This window comes from Salmo salar, chromosome ssa22 (assembly GCF_905237065.1).
Source record: "Salmo salar chromosome ssa22, Ssal_v3.1, whole genome shotgun sequence".
Lineage (NCBI taxonomy): Eukaryota > Metazoa > Chordata > Actinopteri > Salmoniformes > Salmonidae > Salmo > Salmo salar.
In genome coordinates, this window is record NC_059463.1 from 54,967,842 (window position 1) to 54,994,494 (window position 26,653).

Consider the following 26,653-nt stretch of genomic DNA (forward strand, 5'->3'; position numbering starts at 1 on the left):
GGTCAAGCTCTGTCTAAAATGGCAACCTATTGGTCAAGCTCTGTCTAAAATGGCAACCTATTGGTCAAGCTTTGTCTAAAATGGCAACCTATTGGCCAAGCTCTGTCTAAAATGGCAACCTATTGGCCAAGCTCTGTCTAAAATGGCAACCTATTGGTCAAGCTCTGTCTAAAATGGCAACCTATTGGCCAAGTCCTGTCTAAAATGGCAACCTATTGGCCAAGCTCTGTCTAAAATGGCAACCTATTGGTCAAGCTCTGTCTAAAATGGCAACCTATTGGTCAAGCTCTGTCTAAAATGGCAACCTATTGGCCAAGTCCTGTCTAAAATGGCAACCTATTAGCCAAGCTCTGTCTACAATGGCAACCTATTGGCCAAGCTCTGTCTAAAATGGCAACCTATTGGTCAAGCTTTGTCTAAAATGGTAACCTATTGGTCAAGCTCTGTCTAAAATGGCAACCTATTGGCCAAGCTTTGTCTAAAATGGTAACCTATTGGTCAAGCTCTGTCTAAAATGGCAACCTATTGGTCAAGCTCTGTCTAAAATGGTAACCTATTGGCCAAGCTCTGTCTAAAATGGTAACCTATTGGTCAAGCTCTGTCTAAAATGGTAACCTATTGGTCAAGCTCTGTCTAAAATGGTAACCTATTGGTCAAGCTCTGTCTAAAATGGTAACCTATTGGCCAAGCTCTGTCTAAAATGGTAACCTATTGGTCAAGCTCTGTCTAAAATGGTAACCTATTGGTCAAGCTCTGTCTAAAATGGTAACCTATTGGTCAAGCTCTGTCTAAAATGGTAACCTATTGGCCAAGCTCTGTCTAAAATGGTAACCTATTGGCCAAGCTCTGTCTAAAATGGTAACCTAAATGGAGAAAAGGGTGCTATTTGTATTTTTACAAGCACAAACAGCATCTGCAGGACAAGTAGAACCAATGTAATGTATCTCATATTTCACATTCCCATATAATTTACTATCACATTCCTATAGGATTTACTATCACATTCCCATAATCATTTTAGACAGAGCTTGGCCAATAGGTTGCCATTTTAGACAGAGCTTGACCAATAGGTTACCATTTTAGACAAAGCTTGACCAATAGGTTGCCATTTTAGACAGAGCTTGACCAATAGGTTGCCATTTTAGACAGGGCTTGTCCAATAGGTTGCCATTTTAGACAGAGCTTGACCAATAGGTTGCCATTTTAGACAGAGCTTGGCCAATAGAGCTTGTCTTCTCAAGGCCCTTGTTCATCATGTACTAAGAAATACCTTCTCAGTAACCATTTAGTTCCACTTTGATTGATTTAGCTGTTTCACTTTTCCCACGCACTGTTGCTTTCTAACTGTGTGTGTGTGTGTGTGTGTGTGTGTGTGTGTGTGTGTGTGTGTGTGTGTGTGTGTGTGTGTGTGTGTGTGTGTGTGTGAAGAGACATAGAGACTAATTTGTAAAGATGTCACCTTGGGGAGCATCAGCTGACACCTCAATCTCTCTTTCACACACACACACACACACACACACACACACACACACACACACACACACACACACACACACACACACACACACACACACACACACACACACACACACACACACACAGAGAGAGAGAGAGAGAGAGAGAGAGAGAGAGACACACACACACACACACACAGAGAGAGACCACACACACACACACACACACACACACACACACACACACACACACACAGACACACACGCACAGAGAGAGAGACACACACACACACACACACACACACACACACACACACACACACACACACACAGACACACACACACAGAGAGAGAGAGAGAGAGAGAGAGACACACACACACACAGAGAGAGACACACACACACACACACACAGAGAGAGAGAGAGAGAGACACACACAGAGACACACACAGAGAGAGAGAGAGAGAGAGAGACACACACAGAGACACACACCACCAGAGAGAGAACGAGAAAGAGAAACAGCCACAAATAACCCAATATAACACATCCCAAACCAAACAACTGTCTCTCTGCCCCATCTGTGTCCCATCGAAGGATAGACAGACTATGTGGCCATTTGCGTCATGTGCTAGTGCTTGGAGAGCCTAAAGATGGCGCAGCGGTGACTGCATGCTATTTGAGTATCCCGTTCACACACTCTCCAGTTTCATCGTAAACAACTGGACATCTCTCTCTCTCTCGCTCTCTCCGTGCTGTTGCGACATTCACTCTCGGGGGTCTTGAAATGGTCGATTTGCTATTCCATAGCGACATATGATCATTTTAAAGCTTGTTTTATGAATTCATCCGACTCAAAACGAGTTTGTGACTGACAGACAGCGGTATTCAGACAGAAGACGAGACTGCTGTGCTGTGCGCTGGTCGAAATAAATAAATAACAGCTTTCTCCATTCTGGCTTCTGGCAGTGGACGGTGCGAGATGCTGCGGCTGCATTGATAGAGTTGGTAGAAGGGATTCACACAGAAGTGACGAGGCAGCCTCAGCCAGGGCTTAGGCTACGGACCGGATAATAACCTAGCGCTGATTGCGATAGACTGAGTGAACGTTGTTGTATGTGACAGACAGCAAGAAGAGAGAATGCTTCGTTTGAGAGTCGAAATATGAACGCACATTCCACTTTGGTTTTCTTTTATTTGCAGTGATATATTTCCGTGGATCTGAGCGGTTTAAACAACTTTTCGTTGTCCTTTTTCCATGATAACGGCAGAACCGGGTTTGATTTACCGGGAATTTCACCAGGATCATGTGGACCCCGACGGAAGAGGAGAAAATCGGAGTTGGTGAGTTGATTAAATTCAGTTTGTTTTATTGTTAAAAATAGGCTTTATTCAGGCCTATATATATATATATATATATCTTCAATGAGACTGTCATTCCCCCCTTATTCTCAAGAAATGACTGGCGGTTCAATACTGGAATATATATATATATATATATATATATATATATATATATATATATATATATATAAACGTATGTAAGCTATAGGTGATGAGATCTCCAAACCCTGACACGCGTTGATTCTGCACCTTTTTCCAATCCAAAACCATCACGATATCTCGCGTCTATAGAAGCCATTCGACATTGTACTAGGCTATTCCGTTTTTAATTAACAACGCACAAGTTGCGCATGTTGGACTTCGTGATGTCATTGTTTTAATGATCTGTATGTCACGTAATCAAAACTACTGGTTCATCTCCAATAGAGGGCGACAGGAAAACACAGCCCACCACAACAGGTGTGATGCCCAGCTCAATGGATAGGAGAGATCAAACTGGGCTTTTGTCAACGTATCGTGACGTGGTATCTATGTGGAAAAATACATCGCATATGAAAAAAGTCATAAACTTAAACTGTTGTTTTGAGGGTAAAATTTCACCCACAGGATTATGTCACCTCGGTAACAGGTATCTTTGACGTCAGATCTTGAACATAATATCCATTATATGAAGAAGAACAAACAACAACAAGCTGGGCAGCACCTCCTACTGGAGAGTTGATCTATCTACAGCACCTCCTACTGGAGAGTTGATCTATCTACAGCACCTCCTACTGGAGAGTTGATCTATCTACAGCACCTCCTACTGGAGAGTTGATCTATCTACAGCACCTCCTACTGGAGAGTTGATCTATCTACAGCACCTCCTACTGGAGAGTTGATCTATCTACAGCACCTCCTACTGGAGAGTTGATCTATCTACAGCACCTCCTACTGGAGAGTTGATCTATCTACAGCACCTCCTACTGGAGAGTTGATCTATCTACAGCACCTCCTACTGGAGAGTTGATCTGTCTACAGCACCTCCTACTGGAGAGTTGATCTATCTACAGCACCTCCTACTGGAGAGTTGATCTATCTACAGCACCTCCTACTGGAGAGTTGATCTATCTACAGCACCTCCTACTGGAGAGTTAATCTATCTACAGCACCTCCTACTGGAGAGTAGATCTATCTACAGCACCTCCTACTGGAGAGTTGATCTGTCTACAGCACCTCCTACTGGAGAGTTGATCTGTCTACATTACAGCACCTCCTACTGGAGAGTTGATCTATCTACAGCACCTCCTACTGGAGAGTTGGTCTATCTACAGCACCTCCTACTGGAGAGTTGATCTGTCTACAGCACCTCCTACTGGAGAGTTGATCTGTCTACAGCACCTCCTACTGGAGAGTTGATCTGTCTACAGCACCTCCTACTGGAGAGATCTATCTACAGCACCTCCTACTGGAGAGTTGATCTATCTACATCACCTCCTACTGGAGAGTTGATCTATCTACAGCACCTCCTACTGGAGAGTTGATCTGTCTACATTACAGCACCTCCTACTGGAGAGTTGATTCATCTACAGCACCTCCTACTGGAGAGTTGATCTATTTACATTACAGCACCTCCTACTGGAGAGTTGATCTATCTATAGCACCTCCTACTGGAGAGTTGATCTATCTACAGCACCTCCTACAGGAGAGTTGATCTATCTACAGCTATCCCTTCGCTGTCCCAACCATGGTTTTACCAAGGCCAGCCAAGCTCTGATATTTATCACTGACTATTACCAATGTGCTATTGTGACAATGATTGTTGAAAAATCTCCACTTAATAGAGGTTACTGTCGCTATCAAAGTCATTACAAAGGGTACAGAGCAAATGAAATGTAGCCATGCTTTATAAATTATGCACTATATATACACAAGTATGTGGATACCCCTTTAAATGAGTGGCAGCCACATCCGTTGCCGACAGGTGTATAACATTGAGCACACAGCCATGCAATCTCCATAGACAAACATTGGCAGTAGAATGGCCTTACTAAAGAGCTCAGACTTTCAACGTAGCACCGTCATAGGATGCCACCTTTCCAACAAGTCAGTTTGTCAAATGTCTGCCCTGCTAGAGCTGCCCCGGTCAACTGTAAGTGCTGTTATTGTGAATGTGTAATCGTCTAGGAGCAACAACGGCTCAGATACGAAACGGTAGGCGACACACAAGCTCACAGAGCGGGACCGCGAGTGCTGAAGTGCGTAGCGCGTAAAAATCGTATGTCCTCAGTTGCAACACTCACTACCGAGTTCCAAACTGCCTCTGGAAGCAACATCAGCACAATAACTGCTCGTTGGGAGCTTCATGAAATGGGTCTACATGGCCGAGCAGCCGCACACAAGCCTAAGATCATCATGAGCAATGCCAAGCGTCGGCTGGAGTGGTGTAAAGCTCACCGCCATTTGACTCAGGAGCAGTGGAAACGCATTCTCTGGAGTGATGAATCACGCTTCACCATCTGGCAGTCCAACGGATTCATCTGGGTTTGGCGGACGCCAGGAGAACGCTACCTGCCCCAATGCATAGTGCCAACTGTAAAGTTTGGTTGAGGAGGAATAATGGTCTGGGGCTGTTTTTCATGTTCGGGCCCCTTAGTTCCAGTGAAGGGAAATCTTAACACTACAGCATACAATGCTACATACGTGCTTCTACACCTGCATTGCTTGCTGTTTGGGGTTTTAGGCTGGGTTTCTGTACAGCACTTTGAGATATCAGCTGATGTAAGAAGGGCTTTATAAATACATTTGATTTGAATGACATTCTAGACAAGTCTGTGCTTCCAACTTTGAAGCAACAGTTTGGGGAAGGCCCTTTCCTGTTTCAGCATGACAATGCCCCTGTGCACAAAGCGAGAACTTGACTGGCCTGTAAAGAGACCTCGATCCCATCGAACAGCTTTGGAATAAATTGGAATGCCGACTGCGAGCCAGGCCTAATCGCCCAAAATCAGTGCCCAATCTCACTAATGCTCTTGTGGCTGAATGGAAGGAAGTCCCTGCAACAATGTTCCAACATCTAGTGGAAAGCCTTCCCAGAAGAGTGGAGGCTGTTATAGCAGCAAAGGGGGGACCAACTCTATATTAACGCCCATGACTTTGGAATGAGATGTTTGACTAGCAGGTGTCCACATACTTTTGGTCATCATCAGTGATGCTATTTAGGCCTATATAGCATTTGGGAAATCATCAACAGCTATTGTTTAAATTCAGCGCAGGATTCAACTAAAAATAGACAATACATATAATATAGGCCTTTTCAACTTTGGTTGATTTCAAATGCAAGCTACAAATTCGGGTGGCAGGTAGCCTAGTGGTTAGAGTGTTGGGCTAGTAAACAAAAGGTTGCTAGATCAAATCCCTGAGCTGACAAAGTAAAAATCAGTCAAACAAGGCAGTTAACCCACTGTTCCCAGGTAGGCAGTCATTGTCAATGAGAATTTGTTCTTAACTGACTTGCCTAGTTAAATAATATATATGTTGGATTCACGTCTCCATCTCAAACAAAAATACAATTGAAAGAAACTGTATTTGAAGTGCGATTTGATTTAGTCCTATTCTTTAACATAGATGTCTGTCTTAAATGGAGACGTGAATCCAACATATAAATGATTAATTTGTAGACAAATTAAAGCCAGTCTCAGTGCCACAGATGGAGGTATCCAAGCAGGAGATACATCTCCTTCAAAAGTTGATACTTTTGCATTATGGTAAATAGCCATAACAACTTGTCGACAAGATAGATTCATGTCTTCAGCTCAACCAAAAATGAAAGATAAAGAATGGGATTAAGCCAGTGGCTCAGATGGAGCTATCCAATCAGAAGATACATCTCCTTCAATTGTTGATATTTGGTTGCGTTGTCAACCAAACACAATTCAATATTACTTTTGTAAGACTGTAAATACACTAATGTAACAGTATTTATTTAACCTTTTAAGTTACTGAGGTTCCTGGAACAATAAATGTCTTCTTATGTAATCATAGAAAGCGTGTATGTTCAGGGTTGCAGGTCTGTGGAAATATTCACAATTGCTGTAATAATCTGCACAGAATCTAAAAACGCCTTTGATCACTTGCACCATGTACTTTAATCAAAATCAAATCAAATCCAATGTATTTATAAAGCCCTTCTTACATCAGCAGATGTCACAAAGTTCTGTACAGAAACCCAGCCTAAAACCCCAAACAGCAAGCAATGCAGATGAAGAAGCACAGTGGCTAGGAAAACTCCCTAGAAAGGCAGAAACCTAGGAAGAAACTTAGAGAGGAACCAGGCTATGAGGGGTGGCCAGTCCTCTTCTGGCTGTGTCGGGTGGAGATTGTAAAAGTACATGGCCATTAATTAAGGCCAGATTGTTCTTCAAGATGTTCAAATGTTTATAGATGACCAGCAGGGTCAAATAATAATCACAGTGGTTGTAGAGGGTGAAACAGGTCAGTACCTCAAAAGTAAATGTCAGTTGGCTTTTCATAGCCAAGTATTCAGAGCTCGAGACAGCAGGTGCGGGAGAGAGAAAGAGAGAGAGAGAGAGAGCGAGAGAGTCGAAAACAGCAGGTCCGGGACAAGGTAGCACGTCCGGTAAACAGGTGGGTTCCATAGCCGCAAGCAGAACAGTTGAAACTGGAGCAGCAGCATGACCAGGTGGACTGGGGACAGTAAGGAGTCATCAGGCCAAGTAGTCCTGAGGCATGGTCCCAGGGCTCAGGTCCTCTGGGAGGGGAGGGAGAGACGCATTATTAAGTTGTTGTATAAATAAACAAAGTATTCCCATTTTGAACTTTGCTGTGCTTTTAAAATGGTTGAAATCACAGTGATAATACATGTAGGTGACAACCAAACAAAAAATCTGACATTGATTTTCCTTTGGAATTTGGTTTGTGGCTTTAGATGGTTGAAAGCATAGCGATAACACATTGGAAATTCAACTAACTTTTGGCTGTCTTTTATGAGTGGTTGAAAATAGGTTGGAATCTCATTGATCGACGACGTATCTAGCAAATATTACCCAATACTCCACGTTGAAATGACGTGGTGTGACTTCCCAAATGTGAATGCTATTCTTTTCTAGTCAAATATATTCTAGTGTACTACACATCTTTCTGGAGGGGTCAGTATGCCAACTGTGACCAAACAGCTGACAGTATTGATCCTGAGCTGCTGAAATACAGTAGCTGGATTGGAGGTGTAGCTGCTACAATCCAGGGTCATAGGTCACTGATGATAGTATTGATTTATTCATAGTTACAATATGGATTAAGAGTGTAGGCTAGACCTCCATGTAGACAGATAGGAGCGTCTGCTCTGTCCCAAACTGACAGACCATGGGAATGTGAAGCCATTGAGCTGGGGAAAGAAATACTGCTTTGCTGACAACAGCCTGCTTAGCAAGTCCAATTCATGGCAGCAGAGTATCAGCTGGGATGGTGTGGAATAGGAAGCTTCTTACCACATTATATTATTAATACACAGACCATCACAATTTATAAAGCAGAAACAAACCCAACAAAACCACATCTTTCATGAGAGAGAGAGAGAGAGAGAGAGAGAGAGAGAGAGAGAGAGAGAGAGAGAGAGAGAGAGAGAGAGAGAGAGACACAGCGAGCGATGTGGTATAACTCATGGACGCTCTCCAAAGGGTCTGTCAGAGATTCTGGCTGAGCATTGAAAACACAGAATGAATGTCTCTTTGTAAGGGAATGGCTCTCTGAATGCAGTTCCAGCCCTCTGGCCCTTTAGCCAGACAGACCAGCAAACACTGTTCCCACCACCCAGCAAAATACATGCCTGAGACAGAGAGGAAGGCCATATATTGGTTATAACCATATGCTCAGTAGAGGACAGTTAAAATGCTATGTTGCTCTACTGTTGTGCAAACGTTTGCAGAATAAATGTGAACATAAACCAGCACTGTTGACTGGGAAAAATAAAGTATTCCATTCTGTTCTATTCTGTTCTGTTCTGTTCTATTTTGTTCTGTTCTATTCTGTTCTGTTCTGTGCTGTTCTATTCTGTTCTATTCTATTCTATTCTGTTATGTTCTATTCTGTTCTATTCTGTTCTATTCTATTCTGTTATGTTATGTTCTATTCTGTTCTATTCTGTTCTATTCTATTCTGTTCTATTCTATTATATTCTGTTCTGTTCTGTTCTGTTCTGTTCTGTGTGGACATTAACGTTGTGAGTGGCAGATATTCAGCCTCATTGCCTCCAGGGAGTTCATTTCCCCCTCTAATCACTTCAGACAGCGAGAAGTTAACACACAGATAACAGTTATCTGATGTCCCCTCATTTAGTGTGTATTGGGGATGGTTAATACAGAGGCTCTCATAATGTACTAAAAGGAGCCTGTAGATATTCACCACTGTTTCATGGAGTGTGTATGTGTTTGCGTGTGTGTGTTTGCGCGCGCGTGTGTTTGTGTGTCTGCATGTGTGCACGTGCACATGTGTATGTGTGTGTGTGTGGGTGTGTGTGTGCTTGAATGTGTGTGTGTGTGTGTGTGTGTGTGTGTGTGTGTGTGTGTGTGTGTGTGTGTGTGTGTGTGTGTGTGTGTGTGTGTGTGTGTGTGTCTGTGTGCGTGCATGCACCGGGGTGTGCGTGTTTTTGCATGTGTGTGTGTGTGCCTAAATGTGTGGAGAGGCATGAACAAAATGAAGACGTGAAGAGGAGAGGAGCTGAGTCAGGGAGGAGAGGAGGGGTCAGGGAGGAGAGGAGGGGTCAGGGAGGAGGGGAGGGGAGGGGAGTCAGGGAGGAGAGGAGGGGAGTCAGGGAGGAGAGGAGGGGTCAGGCAGGAGAGGAGGGGAGGGGAGTCAGGGAGGAGAGGAGAGGAGGGAAGTCAGGGAGGAGAGGAGAGGAGGGGAGGGGAGTCAGGGACGAGAGGAGAGGAGAGGAGAGGAGGAGAGGGAAGTCAGGGACGAGAGGAGAGGAGAGGAGGGGATTCAGGGAGGAGGGGAGGGGAGGGGATTCAGGGAGGAGAGGAGAGGAGGGGAGTCAGGGAGGAGGGGAGGGGAGGGGATTCAGGGAGGAGAGGAGAGGAGGGGAGTCAGGGAGAAGAGGAGAGGAGGGGATTCAGGGAGGAGAGGAGTGGTCAGGGAGGAGGGGAGGGGAGTCAGGGAGGAGAGGAGGGGAGGGGAGTCAGGGAGGAGAGGAGGGGTCAGGGAGGAGAGGAGGGGAGGGGAGTCAGGGAGGAGAGGAGGGGTCAGGGAGGAGGGGAGGGGAGTCAGGGAGGAGAGGAGGGGTCAGGGAGGAGAGGAGGAGGGGAGGGGAGGGGAGTCAGGGAGGAGAGGAGGGGTCAGGGAGGAGTGGAGGGGAGGGGAGTCAGGGAGGAGAGGAGGGGTCAGGGAGGAGAGGAGAGGAGGGGAGTCAGGGAGGAGAGGAGGGGTCAGGGAGGAGAGGAGGGGTCAGGGAGGAGAGGAGTGGTCAGGGAGGAGTGGAGAGTCAGGGAGGAGAGGAGGGGAGTCAGGGAGGGAGGAGAGGAGGGGAGCGGAGTCAGGGAGGAGAGGGGAGGAGAGGAGTCAGAGACGCGAGGAGGGGTCAGGGAGGAGTGGAGGGGAGGGGAGGGGTCAGGGAGGAGTGGAGGGGAGGGGAGTCAGGGAGGAGAGTCACTGGGAGGAGTGGAGGGGAGGGGAGGGGTCAGGGAGGAGAGGAGAGGAGGTGAGTCAGGGAGGAGAGGAGGGGTCAGGGAGGAGAGGAGAGTCAGGAAGGAGAGGAGGGGAGTCAGGGAGGGAGGAGAGGAGGGGAGCAGAGTCAGGGAGGAGAGGAGGGGAGTCAGGGAGGGAGGAGAGGAGGGGAGCGGAGTAAGGGAGGAGAGGGGAGGAGAGGAGTCAGAGATGCGAGGAGGGGTCAGGGAGGAGAGGAGGGGAGGGGAGCCAGGGAGGAGAGGGGAGGAGGGGAGGGGAGGAGTCAGAGATGCGAGGAGGGGTCAGGGAGGAGAGGAGGGGAGGTTAGTCAGGGAGGAGGGGAGGGGAGGGGAGTCAGGGAGGGAGGAGAGGAGGGGAGCGGAGTCAGGGAGGAGAGGAGTGGAGGTTAGTCAGGGAGGAGGGGAGGGGAGGGGAGTCAGGGAGGGAGGAGAGGAGGGGAGCGGAGTCAGGGAGGAGAGGAGTGGAGTCAGGGAGGGAGGAGAGGAGGGGAGCGGAGTCAGAGAGGAGAGGGGAGGAGAGGAGTCAGAGATGAGAGGAGGGGTCAGGGAGGAGAGGAGGGGATTCCATTCCATAGTAGGATTCCATTGTTATATAGCAGCTCATAATCAATGTTATAATGTATTAATTATGGTGACGTCAGCTGTAGTCTCACGTCTGTTATAGAGAGCTGGCAGAGAGCACACACACACACACACACACACACACACACACACACACACACACACACACACACACACACACACACACACACACACACACACACACACACACTTGCCGCCCTCCCCCTAAAGCACACACTAATAAGTTAGTTAGAAGGCTGGCTGTATGAGCTGTCTGACCGTAGTAAGGCTGGCTGTATAACCGTAGTAAGGCTGGCTGTATAACCGTACTAAGGCTGGCTGTATGAGCTGTCTGACCGTAGTAAGGCTGGCTGTATAACCGTAGTAAGGCTGGCTGTATGAGCTGTCTGACCGTACTAAGGCTGGCTGTATGAGCTGTATAACCGTAGTAAGGCTGGCTGTATGAGCTGTCTGACCGTAGTAAGGCTGTCTGTATGAGCTGTATAACCGTAGTAAGGCTGGCTGTATAGCTGTAGTAAGGCTGGCTGTATGAGCTGTATAAGCGTAGTAAGGCTGGCTGTATGAGCTGTCTGACCGTAGTAAGGCTGGCTGTATGAACTGTATAACCGTAGTAAGGCTGGCTGTATGAGCTGTCTGACCGTAGTAAGGCTGGCTGTATGAGCTGTATAACCGTAGTAAGGCTGGCTGTATGAGCTGTATAACCGTAGTAAGGCTGGCTGTATGAGCTGTATAACCGTAGTAAGGCTGGCTGTATGAGTGTCACGTCCTGACCAGCAGAGGGCGTATTGCTTAGTCTAGGTCAGGATGTGGCAGGGGGTTTGTGTTTGTTAAATGTTGGGTTGATGATTGGGACTTCCAATTGAAGGCAGGTGTGTATAGTTGCCTTTGATTGGAAGTCCTATATAGGTGTGTGTGTTTGTCTTTGGGGTTGTGTGGAATTGTTCTGTGTTGAGCCTATGCTTTGCCAGACTGTTGGTTGTTCGTTCATTCTCGTGAGTTCTTTGTTATTTTGGGTGTTCATTTTTGATAGTTAATAAAAGTCAAGATGAGCCTGCACATACCTGCTGCGTTTTGGTCCTCTTCTCTCCAGTACGACATTTTTAAGGATGAGTACGACTTATTTTATGACAGAATTCCCCACCAACAAAGGACCAAGCAGCGGAAGAAGGCTGGCGAGGTAAGGGAGACCGAGAGGCACCCCCAATAATTTTTTAGGGGGGGGCACAAGGGCTGTTTGACGGGGCAAGAGCTGCCCGCCAGTCAACAGTCGCCAGAGCTGCCCACCAGTCAACAGTCGCCAGAGCTGCCCGCCAGTCAACAGTCGTCATCAGAGCTGCCCGCCAGTCAACAGTCGCCGTCAGAGCTGCCCGCCAGTCAACAGTCGTCGTCAGAGCTGCCCGCCAGTCAACAGTCGTCAGAGCTGCCCGCCAGTCAACAGTCGTCAGAGCTGCCCGCCAGTCAACAGTCGCCAGAGAGGCCAGACTGCGCTGAACTGCCGGAGTGGCCAGACTGCGCTGAACTGCCGGAGTGGCCAGACTGCGCTGAACTGCCGGAGTGGCCAGACTGCGCTGAGTGGCCAGACTGCGCTGAACTGCCGGAGTGGCCAGACTGCCCTGACCTGCCGGAGTGGCCAGACTGCCCTGAACTGCCGGAGTGGCCAGACTGCCCTGAACTGCCGGAGTGGCCAGACTGCCCTGAACTGCCGGAGTGGCCAGACTGCCCTGAACTGCCGGAGTGGCCAGACTGCCCTGAACTGCCGGAGTGGCCAGACTGCCCTGAACCGCCGGAGTGGCCAGACTGGCCCGACTGCCTGGAACGGCCTGCACCTGAGCCACCTCCAGGATAGGTGGGTTGGGGAGGGAGGGTGTAGCACAGTGCCGTCGGTGACGGCAGCCACCCTCCCTTCCCTCCCTTATGGTTTAGGGGTTATTGTTTGTTGGGTTTTTGTTGGGGTATTGGGGATTTTCTTGTTTTTCTTTTTTAGGTGCATCCTGGAGTCTGCACCTTGAGGGGGGGGTACTGTCACGCCCTGACCAGCAGAGGGCGTATTGCTTAGTCTAGGTCAGGATGTGGCAGGGGGTTTGTGTTTGTTAAATGTTGGGTTGATGATTGGGACTTCCAATTGAAGGCAGGTGTGTATAGTTGCCTTTGATTGGAAGTCCTATATAGGTGTGTGTGTTTGTCTTTGGGGTTGTGGGGAATTGTTCTGTGTTGAGCCTATGCTTTGCCAGACTCTTGGTTGTTCGTTCATTCTCGTGAGTTCTTTGTTATTTTGGGTGTTCATTTTTGATAGTTAATAAAAGTCAAGATGAGCCTGCACATACCTGCTGCGTTTTGGTCCTCTTCTCTCCAGTACGACATTTTTAAGGATGAGTACAACTTATTTTATGACAATGAGCTGTATAACCGTAGTAAGGCTGGCTGTATAACCGTAGTAAGGCTGGCTGTATGAGCTGTATAACCGTAGTAAGGCTGGCTGTATGAGCTGTCTGACCGTAGTAAGGCTGGCTGTATAACCGTAGTAAGTCTGTCTGTATGAGCTGTATAAGCGTAATAAGGCTGGCTGTATGAGCTGTCTGACCGTAGTAAGGCTGGCTGTATGAGCTGTATAACCGTAGTAAGGCTGGCTGTATAACCGTAGTAAGGCTGGCTGTATGAGCTGTATAAGCGTAATAAGGCTGGCTGTATGAGCTGTCTGACCGTAGTAAGGCTGGCTGTATAACCGTAGTAAGGCTGGCTGTATAACCGTAGTAAGGCTGGCTGTATAACCGTAGTAAGGCTGGCTGTCTGACCGTAGTAAGGTTGGCTGTATGAGCTGTATAACCGTAGTAAGGCTTGACATCGTTCAGTTCCGGTAGAATGGCTAATTAGTGTTTCCAATTGTTATTTGCTCAACCAAGCATGACCAGGCTGGCTGTATGAGCTGTCTAACCCAGGGCACTCTGTGTGAGTGTGTGAGTGTGTGCGTGTGTGCGTGCATGTGTGTGCGTGCGTGTGTGTGCATGCGTGTGTGCGTGTGAGTGCATGCATGTGTGAGTGTGTGCTTGTGTGTGTGTGTGTGCGTGCGTGTGTGTGAGTGTGAGTGCATGCATGTGTGAGTGAGTGAGTGTGTGTGTGTGTGTGTGTGCGTGCGTGTGTCTCTCTGTGTGTGTGTGTGAGAGTGCATCCGGACCATAAAGGGGTTGGCTGTGGTTGTACAGTTTAATATTCTCTACACACCCATGTGTCATGTAATGTGTTGTGAATGCTCAGTATGGCCCTTGCTCAGGGCATACTGTATTCCCTCATTAGAAATGTGTCACAGCTGTCTAAAAGCACAAGTCACCTCTGCTGCCGAGCATAATACCACTACAGTATACCCCCTTTGGTTTTACCAACATAGCTGCAATACACGTATGCTACATCAGTATCTGGATACAGTTGGGGTTTGTTCTTCCCTTTTAACATTCTATTGACGAGTTATCCTGGATAATCAGCTTTTCAAAGTACCTGAAACCATTCTGTGAAAAAAGCTACTGTGTGTGAAGGTGAATGTCAGAAATTAGACATTTGTTATGTACCCATACAAGTAGAGAGTGTCACGACTTCTGCCGAAGTCGATGCCTCTCCTTGTTCGGGCGGTGTTCGGCGGTCGACGTTGCCGGTCTTCTAGCCATCACCGATCCATTTTTCATTTTCCATTTGTTTTGTCTTGTTTTCCCACACACCTGGTTCTCATTTCCCTCATTATGTGTTGTGTATTTAACCCTCTGTTTTCCCCATGTCTTTGTGTGGTATTGTTTATCTGTTTGCATGTATGCGCACGTTAGGCTGCTTGCGCTGGGTTATGTTCAACCCGTATTCGTATTTCGTGTTCATTTGTGCCGTGTGCTTTTGCTTCGCCAAATAAAAGGCGCCGTTTTGCTACCAAATATCTGCTCTCCTGCGCCTGACTTCCTACAGCCCTTCATGCATACCTTGGCAGAGAGAGACACAGTGTTTCTCAAAATGCATACTACTGTGCTTTGAGGACGCAAACTGTAACGCGGCAGGGTTCGAACTATGAGGCCAAATCAAAGTCTGTGAAACGGAGCACGGAGGTCACTATTCGAATGCAAGTTTTGACGAAAAGTATACTAAAAATATGACGCAACCACGTAAAAAATGACTCACATTTTCTTGAAGTCAATGGCGGCCATTATTTGAGCTGAAACTAAAGAAAATACACTCCAACTTTCGGAATGAAATGTTGCATATTCACATCTCATATGTTGCCTCAGTACAATATGTTATCTTGATACGTTAATAAATACATGCTGTGTTAATTCTGGCATGGTTACCCGCCTACAACACCCACTGTAGTATATGTAGGTTGCAAGCCCATAGTAAGTCAATAGAGCTAACTGGCAAGCTACTACTATTAGCTAGACAGATAGCCACGAAGAATTGACATCTACCTTAGATAACATTGGTTTTAGGTCATTTTTGCCTGTACTATCTGGTCAGCTACATTATTACGATTAACATATAGCTAGCTGATAGCTATGAAGTAAAATGTTTGCTTTGTGTATATCTTGTTTTGTCTCTATTGTCATTGTGCTGACTGGAAGAAGAGTCAGTGGATGGGGAGGTGCATCGTGAAGTAATACAGTAGGGCAGGATTCCCCAACTGGCGGCCCCGGCGACCAGGGTGGTTTTATTTGGGCCCCCAAGTTTTCTGAGCCCCAAAATAAAAAAAATATTATATACACTGTATATATTTTATTTCCATTGTTGGACACCATGCAATCAGCTCCAAGTTATTTTAATGTAAGAAATCTGTTCCCAAGTATTCCCATGCATAATAGAGAAACACATGATCGTATACAAATGAAAGCAAGGTTTGAAATTATTATGCTTTATTCAGACATTAAATATGTTTGGGCTGCTTGTGGTCAATCTGCAGTATACAATTTAAAAAAAAGATATTCTGGCCCCCCAACAATCCGCTCAAAAACAAATTGCCCCGCCGCTGAAACTAGTTGTTGAACCCTGCAGTAGAGGGAGTACGAGTGCTTCTCAAATGTACTGTTTTATGTGTTCTCCACACTCTCGTCCCCACAAGAACGTTCTCAAGAGAACGTCCTCAGAGAATGCACTTGGAGCGTGAGAGTGTGGAGCACTGTAGTAAGCAGATTGAGAAACACCCAAGGTGAAGGTAAAAGGTGTTATCTCAGTCATGAAGGTTAAGATGTTATCTCAGTGAGTGTGATCAGATGGACTCTGCCTGGGTGCTGAAGTGCTCCTGGTAGTGACCCTGTGATGTGAGACCTGAGAGAAGCATGGCCTTGTGTTGGTGTAACCGGTGTGAAATGGCTAGCTAGTTAGCGGTGCGCACTAATAGCGTTTCAATCGGTAACGTCACTCGCTCTGAGACCTTGAGGAAGTTGCTCTGCAAGGGCCGCAGCTTTTGTGGAGCATTAGGTAACGATGCTTCGCCGGAGGCAGTTGTTGATGTGTTCAGAGGGTCCCTGGTTGGAGCCCAGGTTGGGGCGAGGAGAGGGACAGGAAGGAACACTGTTACATTACAGGAGATATTCCTCTAGCTAGCTAGGTGATATAGAGAGATAACATGATAGTACTACTACAGGGTTATATAGGGCTGACAAGTTTAGCCTCCCGGTGCTTTTTGATACATGTTGGATAGAGTTAAGACGTCTTCTACATGATCCCTCTTAGTGTTGAATTTATTGCCAGTTGAAATGTATTGGTTTACAATAGATTAAGCATTGACTATGGTATGGGTGCAACACAGTGCTGAGGAATTATATCTAATACTGTCTAGGTCCTCCCTACCTGTAGACCGCTCTATCTAATACTGTCTAGGTCCTCCCTCCCTGTAGACCACTCTATCTAATACTGTCTAGGTCCTCCCTCCCTGTAGACCACTCTATCTAATACTGTCTAGGTCCTCCCTCCCTGTAGACCACTCTATCTAATACTGTCTAGGTCCTCCCTACCTGTAGACCACTCTATCTAATACTGTCTAGGTCCTCCCTACCTGTAGACCACTCTATCTAATACTGTCTAGGTCCTCCCTCAAGCAGCAGAAGGATGCATTTGCCGTCCGATGTACTGTTAGCTGATAATGTGTTTACTTTGCAAGTTACCAGTAGATTTTTTTTATTTTTTATTTAACTAGGCAAGTCAGTTAAGAACAAATTCTTATTTTCAATGACGGCCTACCAGGGAACAGTGGGTTAACTGCCTTGTTCAGGGGCAGAACGACAGATTTTTACCTTGTCAGCTCGGGGATTCAATCCAGCAACCTTTCAGTTACTGGCCCAACGCTCTAACCTCTAGGCTACATGCCGCCTAGAAACTTTGTACAGTTGACTAAACAGTGGTAAGTAGACCTAATGTGTTTTTTTTCTCCAACCATCGTATGCCTACCCAGCGATGTTCGCTAACATTTCCCCTTTTCAACATTGATTTGAAGAGCATTCAATAATTGCTGCTGAAATTCATGATAGGCTACATTGACTGATGGATCACGTCAAATTGGTTAGTTAGCTAGCCAGTAACAGATCACGTCAATATGGCTAGTTAACAAGCTAACTTTCAGGGGATAAACTAGATGGCGATATCCAGATGTTGTTTGATTTGTTTGCCTTTGTCACGACTTCCGCCGAAGTCGGCTCCTCTCTTTGTTCGGGCGGCGTTTGGCGATCGACGTCACCGGCTTTCTACCCATCGCCGCTCCATTTCTCATATGTCCATTTGTTTTGTCTTGTTCCATACACACCTGGTTTTCATTCCATAATCACACTGCATGTATTTAGTCCTCTGTTCCCCTCCATGTCTTTGTGTGTAATTGGTTCTTGTTATGTGAGTACTGTCAGGCGCTATACTTTTGTTAAGTTCCGTGTTTTGGCACGCTTATATTGTTATGTGCTGTCATTTTATGATCGGACTTAAAGTGCGCCTATTTACTACATTCTGATCTCCTGCGCCTGACTTCGCCTCCGTACACACCAATGACAGAATTACACACCAGAACCATGGAGTCAGCAGGAGCAGGTACCCCGGTTAGAGGAGTCGAGGAGCGCGTCCAGGAACATTCTGCCATGTTACATCATCTTGGTGCCATGATGGACAGCGTTGTCCAGACTTTGGACCGCTGGGAGAGACAGGAAGTCTCCCCAGTGCCCTGACCAATGCAACCGGGGTTACCTTTACTCGTCCCATCCGGAGCCAGTCCCAGTGGGATGCGTCTCTCCCTTCCCAGGGGGTATGATGGGACGGCAGCACAGTGCCAGGGATTCCTGCTACAACTGGACCTCTACCTGGCCACTGTGCACCCAGCTCCCTCGAGAAGGGAGAGAGTGTCTGCCCTCATCTCATGCCTCTCGGGGAGAGCTCTGGAGTGGGCAAAACGCCGTGTGGTGAGAAGGAGACGCGGCGTTGGGCCACTTCGAGGAGTTCACCCGTCGCTTCCGGGCCGTCTTCGACCATCCGCCCGAAGGTAGAGCGGCGGGGGAACGGCTCTTCCATTTGAGGCAGGGGACGAGGAGCGCCCAGGAATTCGCCCTAGAATTCAGGACCTTGGCCCTTGAGCAGGCTGGAACGACAGGGCCCTCATCGACCACTATCGGTGCAGCCTACGCGAGGACGTCCGACGTGAGCTGGCCTGCAGGGATGCCACCATCTCCTTTGACCAACTGGTGGATTTGTCCATCCGGTTGGATAACCTGCTGGTCACCCGCGGACGTCCAGAGGGGTCTCTGTCGGTGCCATCTTCCAGCACCCCCGCTCTGGTGCCCATGGAGTTGGGAGGGGCTGCGCGTAGGGAGACTGGAGGAGGAGCCATCATGTGCACCATCTGTGGCCGCATAGGGCACACTGCCGGTCGGTACCGAGTCGGTTCCTCTGGGAGTCGAGCCAACAGGCAGGGCACTCTGGCGTCACCCCAGGTGAGTCAGTACCTGTTTGTTTCCCTGATTTTTCCCCGCATTCCCAGCATAAGGCGCTTGTCGATTCAGGCGCAGCTGGGAATTTTATCGGCAGCACGTTAGCCCTTAGTTTAGGGATCCCCATTATTCCTGTAGTTAGACCTTTCCCTGTTCATGCCCTGGATAGTCGACCATTAGTGTCTGGGCTAATCAGGGAAGCCACCATCTCCCTGGCCATGGAGACACAGGGGGTCACGAGGAGAAAATCAGTCTCTTCCTCATTGACTGTCCTGCGTTTTCCATGGTACTAGGCCTTCCCTGGTTAACTCATCATAACCCCACTATTTCCTGGCAACAGAGGGCTCTCACGGGGTGGTCGCGAGAGTGCTAGGGGAGGTGTGTAGGGGTTTCCGTTGGTGCTACCACGGTGGAAAGTCCAGACCAGGTCTCCACCGTGCGCATCCCCTCAGAATATGCCGATTTGTCTCTCGCCCTCTGTAAAAAGAAGGCGACTCAATTACCACCTCATCGACGGGGGGATTGTGCGATAAATCTCCTGGCAGACGCTGCGCTTCCCAGGAGTCACGTGTATCCCCTGTCGCAAGCGGAGACGGTGGCTATGGAGACATATGTCTCTGAAACCCTGTGTCAGGGGTACATTCAGTCCTCCACTTCACCCGTCTCCTCAAGTTTCTTTTTTGTGAAGAAGAAGGATGGAGGTCTACGCCTGTCTACATTGAGCAGGAGTTGCGTAGAGAGCCCGTTTAAAATGATAAACTTGGATTAGCTAACACAACGTGCCATTGGAACACAGCAGTGATAAATGCTGATAATGGGCCTCTGTACGCATATGTAGATATAAAATCTGCCGTTTCCAGCTATAATAGTCATTTACAACATTAACAATGTCTACACTGTATTTCTGATCAATTTGATGTTATTTTAATGGACAAAAATTTGCTTTTCTTTCAAAAACAAGGACATTTGTAAGTGACCCCAAACTTTTGAACGGTAGTATAAATTATATATTTAGCTCTATTGATTCTTGAAGAATGTAACTTATAAATGCCTCATGAGCTTAGTTCAACTGTCACACTCCATGAGAACCCCAAATATAAGCTTGTTTTACTTCAATGTTAGTAAACATGGTAAATATACACTGCATAGCCTCATAAAATGGTTAAAACAATAATTTTGATATCATGGATGGTGGGTCCTTGCATCCACATCTCTGTCTATTAATCTGAGAGTGGTTACTTTTCTCCAGACCCATCCCTCAGCTTTTTACCAAAACAGAGGCTGGGCAGCCATTTTGTTATTGTTTCATTTGTGGATTTGCCCTTTAAACAGCTGCATATTATCAAGATATCAATGTGTCACCAACATAAAGGTCAGCAATAGGCCTATAGCAAATGCAGCATATGACATTCATTTTTCACATGTAAATGGCGCTTTTCAGTAGGGCTCAAATCCATTCTATGAGCACAGCATTTAATCAATGAGGACCAATCAGTCCTCCATGGCTAATAAGTCCATAGTTTTGGGGTTATGCTCAGGTAAAACAATTTGGCTAATCTATACTTCCATATTTCCAAGTCCTATTCTTGAAGATCAAGGGGTATAACATTTATTGGAATGACTGAAATTCTGATAGACTGGTTTTTAATATAAAGATATCATTTTAGCGTATTATTAATTGTAGTAGAAAGCGATGGGTTAGAAGAAGCCAACATAACCAACCCATAAAGTAAAATGTAACATTCATATATGGCCAGCTATGTAAACTTTAACATTGATTTATCCTGCAATATAAACTGGCTGGTTCGAGCCCTGAATGCTGATTGGCCCTGAATGCTGATTGGTATATCAGACCGTATACGACGGGTATGATAAAACATTTATTTTTACTGCTCTAGTTACATTGGTAACCCGTTTCTATTAGCAATAAGCACCTTGGGGTTTTGTGGTATATGGCCAATATACTATGGCTAAGGGCTGTGTCCAGGCACCCGCATTGCGTCGTGAGTAAGAATCAAGTCAAATCAAATCAAATTGTATTAATTACATGCGCCGAATACAACAGGTGTAGACCTTAGAGTGAAATGCTTACTTACGAGCTCCTAACTAACAATGCCGTTAAAGAAAATACAGATAAGACAAAAAAGTAACAAGTAATTAAAGAGCAGCAGTGAAATAACAATATTGAGGCTATATAGAGGGGGTACCGGTAGAGAGTCAATGAACGGCAGCACCGGTTAGTTGAGGTAGTATGTACATGTAGGTAGAGTTATTAAAGTGGCTATGCATAGATGATAACAACAGAGAGTAGCAGCGGTGTAAAAGGGGGGGGGGGGCAATGCAAATAGTCTGGGTAGCCATTTGATTAGATGTTCAGGAGTCTTGTGGCTTGGGGGTAGAAGCTGTTTAGAAGCCTCGTGGACCTGGACTTGGCGCTCCGGTACCGCTTACCGTGCGGTAGCAGAGAGAACAGTCTATGACTTGGGTGGCTGGAGTCTTTGACAATTTTTAGGGCTTTCCTCGGACACCGCCTGGTATAGAGGTCCTGGATGGAGGAAGCTGGGGCCGTTCGCACTACCTTCTGTCATCTAAAAGTAATTGAATGTAATCAGATTACGTTACTGAGTTTGGGTAATCCAAAATTACATTACTAATTACAATTGTGGACAGGTAACTAGTAACTGTAACAGATTACATTTAGAAAGTAACCTACTCAACCCTGACCACACACACGCATGCACACACACACACGCTTCCTTCCCCTAATCAGTTAGTTTCTTCACCCGGCAAATCCTACATTTTCCTTAAATATTAAAAAGCAGCAGCGCATCATATTTCGTTTGATGTGTCTAGTGCTGCCTGCTGAAGGAAGGTTTATGCCTGGAGTGAGAGAGAGAGAGAGAGAGAGAGAGAGAGACTATGTGAGAGCTGTATAAACAGTGTCCAACGTTGTGAAATAAAGTAGCATCTGGAAATTTAGTCCAGGCTTTGATGGTTTATTAAAGTTCTCTCAGATTATCGCTCACATTCAAGTTATTATGTTGTTCGTCTATGTGTTAGTCAATCTCTCTGTGGCTTCCTCTCCTCTCCACTCCTCTCCTCTCCTCTCCTGTCCAAATATTTCAGTGGTTCCCTTTCCTGTTCAGGGCTAGGAATAGCTGCAGTTCATCATCTGATGGTCTTGTATCATGTGGGAAAGTGTATTTACATTTCATGGCTGTGTGGGATTTAGGCACATTCCTGAATCCTGCCACACAATCAACCACTGTTGTTGAATGAGTGGATGTGGAGGATGTGTGGGGTAATATTCAATACAGACCCAGGCTATGTCTACTTTTGACCACAGCCCTATGGGCCCTGGTATAGGAAACGGGGTATCGTTTAGGGTGTAGCCCAGATTGAGAGTTTCTAACTATAGTACCATTCTGATGGAGAGTTCTGTTGTTGTTATGGTGACAAGAGGGGTAATGAGGTGCCTGCCTGCGGAACCCTGGCCTTGACTTTCCACCGTCGCTATAACAACCGTCATCTAGCCAAAGGAAAACTCCAAGAAGGAGAGAAGTGACAAAAACAACATGTTGTCTTGGTTGTTGTTGTTGTCGTCACATAGCACAAGACAGTGCCCACGTCAAACAAGCGTATTTCTTGATTTGAGATCAAAAGCTTTGCTTTATGGTCGATTTGATTTGTTGAACAAAATCCAAATCTGATTTCTAGGCCCATATGAAAGATCAGTATTGGCCTATTACAGGTGGTGTGGCCCCTGTAGAGAGGACACAGAGTGTTCAGTACTGTTACCACGCTGTTGCTCTGTGAGTCCCAGTTTAACAAGGCTGTTGGCAGAATAACAATGCTGCAATAAAGAGATGCTTGTTATAGGAACACTGCTCTGACTGGTCTTTACATCATACCAGTTCACATGCTGTCTGCCTGTCTGTCATTCTGCCTGTCTGTCATTCTGCCTGTCTGTCCGTCTGTCTATCCTTTCTCTTCACAACACCATAGTTCGCAAGCTGTCTGTCTCTCTGTTCGCCTGTCTGTCATTCTGGCTGTCTGTCCGTCGTGTATCCTTTCTCTTCACAACACCATAGTTCGCATGCTGTCTGTCTGTCTGTTCACCTGTCTGTCATTCTGTCTGTCTGTCTGTCCGTCCATCTGAATGTCTGTCCTTTCTTTGCACCAAAATAGAACTCAGTAGTCAGCTGTTCCAATGTCGCATCAATTGTTTCCTGAAACGCGATACGACCACGGCCTCCCAGTCCCCAGCCCGGTCCCTGACCCTGTCCACGGCTCATTGATTGGACTTTAGTAATGGCTGTGTTGTTAGCCAAGACAGGTTCTGTCAAAATGCTGTGTGTGTGTCTGTGTGTGTGTCTGTGCCTTCCTTCCTTCCTTCCGGGATAGAGAGCAGAGAAGCAGAGATGCCTTCAAAATCTTGCACCCTTAACAGTTAATTGGAAGTCAAACCCTTGTTTCTGACCCTTGTCCACCAACCCCTACCCACCCCATATCCATCAGAAATAGTTAGCTTCCTCAAGTGCTTCTTGAACACATTTGTAATTAAGGAAACTTTTGCGAGATCAACTTTGGCATTCCCTCGCTCTATTTCTGTGTGTTTGGCCGTGAGCCCATCCATTTGTGTTGACATAAAGAGTCAGCTGGAGGGAAGGGGACCAATTATATCTGCTGCCTAGCGGTGTGTGTGTGTGTGTGTGTGTGTGTGTGTGTGTGTGTGTTTTTCTATGTGTGTGTGTGTGTGTTCGCTCTGCTCAGCCTCATCGTTTGTCTCCTTGCCTATCTGCCTTCAGAGACTCCCCACTTAGCCCTGTGGGGCATACAGGACACACACACGTGCACACACACACACGTGCACACTCACACATATATACACTCATACACAGGCATGCACACACACACACACACACACACACACACACACACACACACACACACACACACACACACACACACACACACACACACACACACACCAGAGACAGCCTACCTCAGAGCTACCATCAATCTATTTCACTCTCTATTTTAACCAATGACTCTTCTCCTTTACTGGCTGTTCACTTCATTAGATGGATGCCGATCTTGTATGTCCACGTCCTTTCTGTGTTATTACTGTCAAACTATCGTCCATCCGCTCAGTGACATGTCTGTTGGCATGGCCTGTAGTTTTGTCTTGGGGTTCATTCTGTTCTAGCTATGGCCGTAGTGACCTTGAATAAGTCCATCATTTGGAGACTATGTTTCTGTGTCTGCTCTCAACTGAAGACAATGACGTATTATTCCTTCTGTCTGTGTTGTTATTCCGTCTCTGTGTTGTTATTTCTTCTGTCTGTGTTGTCATTCCATCTGTCTGTGTTGTTATTCCGTCTCTGTGTTGTTATTCCGTCTCTGTGTTGTTATTTCTTCTGTCTGTGTTGTCATTCCATCTGTCTGTGTTGTTATTCCGTCTCTGTGTTGTTATTCCGTCTCTGTGCTGTTATTCTTTCTGTATGTGTTGTCATTCCATCTGTCTGTGTTGTTATTCCGTCTCTGTGTTGTTATTTCTTCTGTCTGTGTTGTCATTCCATCTGTCTGTGTTGTTATTCCGTCTCTGTGTTGTTATTCCGTCTCTGTGTTGTTATTCTTTCTGTATGTGTTGTCATTCCATCTGTATGTGTTGTTATTCCTTCTGTGTGTGCTGTTATTCCTTCTGTATGTGCTGTTATTCCTTCTGTATGTGTTGTTTGAATGTCGCTTGTCTATGTAGCAAATGTGCTGTTGGAATCTGGAAGCTTTTTGGTTGTGTGTTCAGGGATGTGTCTGGTACTATGAGGTTCAGGGATGTGTCTGGTACTATGAGGTTCAGGGATGTGTCTGGTACTATGAGGTTCAGGGCTGTGTCTGGTACTATGAGGTTCAGGGATGTGTCTGGTACTATGAGGTTCAGGGCTGTGTCTGGTACTATGAGGTTCAGGGATGTGTCTGGTACTATGAGGTTCAGGGATGTGTCTGGTACTATGAGGTTCAGGGCTGTGTCTGGTACTATGAGGTTCAGGGATGTGTCTGGTACTATGAGGTTCAGGGATGTGTCTGGTACTATGAGGTTCAGGGCTGTGTCTGGTACTATGAGGTTCAGGGATGTGTCTGGTACTATGAGGTTCAGGGATGTGTCTGGTACTATGAGGTTCAGGGATGTGTCTGGTACTATGAGGTTCAGGGATGTGTCTGGTACTATGAGGTTCAGGGATGTGTCTGGTACTATGAGGTTCAGGGATGTGTCTGGTACTATGAGGTTCAGGGATGTGTCTGGTACTATGAGGTTCAGGGATGTGTCTGGTACTATGAGGTTCAGGGATGTGTCTGGTACTATGAGGTTCAGGGATGTGTCTGGTACTATGAGGTTCAGGGATGTGTCTGGTACTATGAGGTTCAGGGATGTGTCTGGTACTATGAGGTTCAGGGCTGTGTCTGGTACTATGAGGTTCAGGGATGTGTCTGGTACTATGAGGTTCAGGGATGTGTCTGGTACTATGAGGTTTAGGGCTGTGTGTCTGCTGGCTTTGTTTTTTTATTACTTACATCCTGCAGTGCTTTGATTGTTTTAGAAAAGCGTATTTAAATCCTTCTGTATCTATCATTCTAATTGTTTTGTTTGATAGCTAGTAAACATACGAGAACAGTCGTCCTCTAATAGCATTGATGGTTTGGTTGTTAATGACCAGACCAAAATAACCCCAGAAACAGACAACCCAAATGAGGTCAGTGGCTATAACGTGTCTGTGTCTACAGGAGGCCCTACAACACCGCTCTGGTTGGACCTAACAATAGCTATTGAACAGTCACAGTGGCTAAAAGGAGGGAGATAGGCTATTGAATGGCAGTGATGGGTGTGTAATGGCTTACACAGGCCAGGGGCTACAAGGTAAAGTGGTTCAGGACTACAGATGCAGTATCTTAATTTGATCATCCTGTTGTTGCAGGACATTTTTCTGCACAGCAGGAAATGCAAACTTGTAGTGTTTTTGAGGTTTGAAAAGGATTCTAAAGTTAGTAATTTCCGCTTAAAAATATTGAGTCTTGAAAAATGTATCAACCCCTTAATTAAACAAATTTCCATTAATTATAATCCACCTAACAATTCACATTTCCTGTTGTTGTAAGACTATTTTCCTATTGTGTGAAACTTGCTGAAATTATGGCATCTGTCCAGTTTAAACAGACTGTAATAAACGTAACATGGTCTCATGAAAATTAAATGATTGTTGTTATATTTAGTATGTCACCTGGGCTGATATACAGTATTAGTTCTAAACTCAGCAAAAAAAAGAAATGTCCCTTTTTCAGGACCCTGTCTTTCAAAAAGAATTAGTAGAAATCCAAATAACTTCACAGATCTTCATTGTGAAGTGTTTAAACACTGTTTCCCATGTTTGTTCAATGAACCATAAACAATTAATGAACATGCACCCGTGGAACGGTTGTTAAGGCACTAACAGCTTACAGACGGTAGGCAATTAAGGTCACAGTTATGAAAACTTAGGACACTAAAGAGGCCTTTCTACTGACTCTGAAAAACACCAAAAGAAAGATGCCCAGGGTCCCTGCTCATCTGCATGAATGTGCCTTAGGCATGCTGCAAGGAGGCATGAAGACTGCAGATGTGGCCAGGGCAATAA

At 46.2% G+C, this 26,653-nt stretch overlaps 1 protein-coding gene across 19 annotated transcripts in view; it reads left to right on the top strand.

Moving 5' to 3' along the window:
- The first annotated feature begins 2,157 nt into the window (after positions 1–2,157).
- Positions 2,158–26,653, top strand: part of dock3 (dedicator of cytokinesis 3) — a 371,769-nt gene continuing 347,273 nt past the window's right edge. For all 19 annotated transcript variants that reach the window (XM_045705089.1, XM_045705091.1, XM_045705090.1 and 16 more), the window contains exon 1: positions 2,158–2,794. In XM_045705089.1, the coding sequence (XP_045561045.1) occupies positions 2,758–2,794 (37 nt within the window). In that variant the 5' untranslated portion in view covers positions 2,158–2,757. The remainder of the gene's footprint in view (positions 2,795–26,653) is intronic.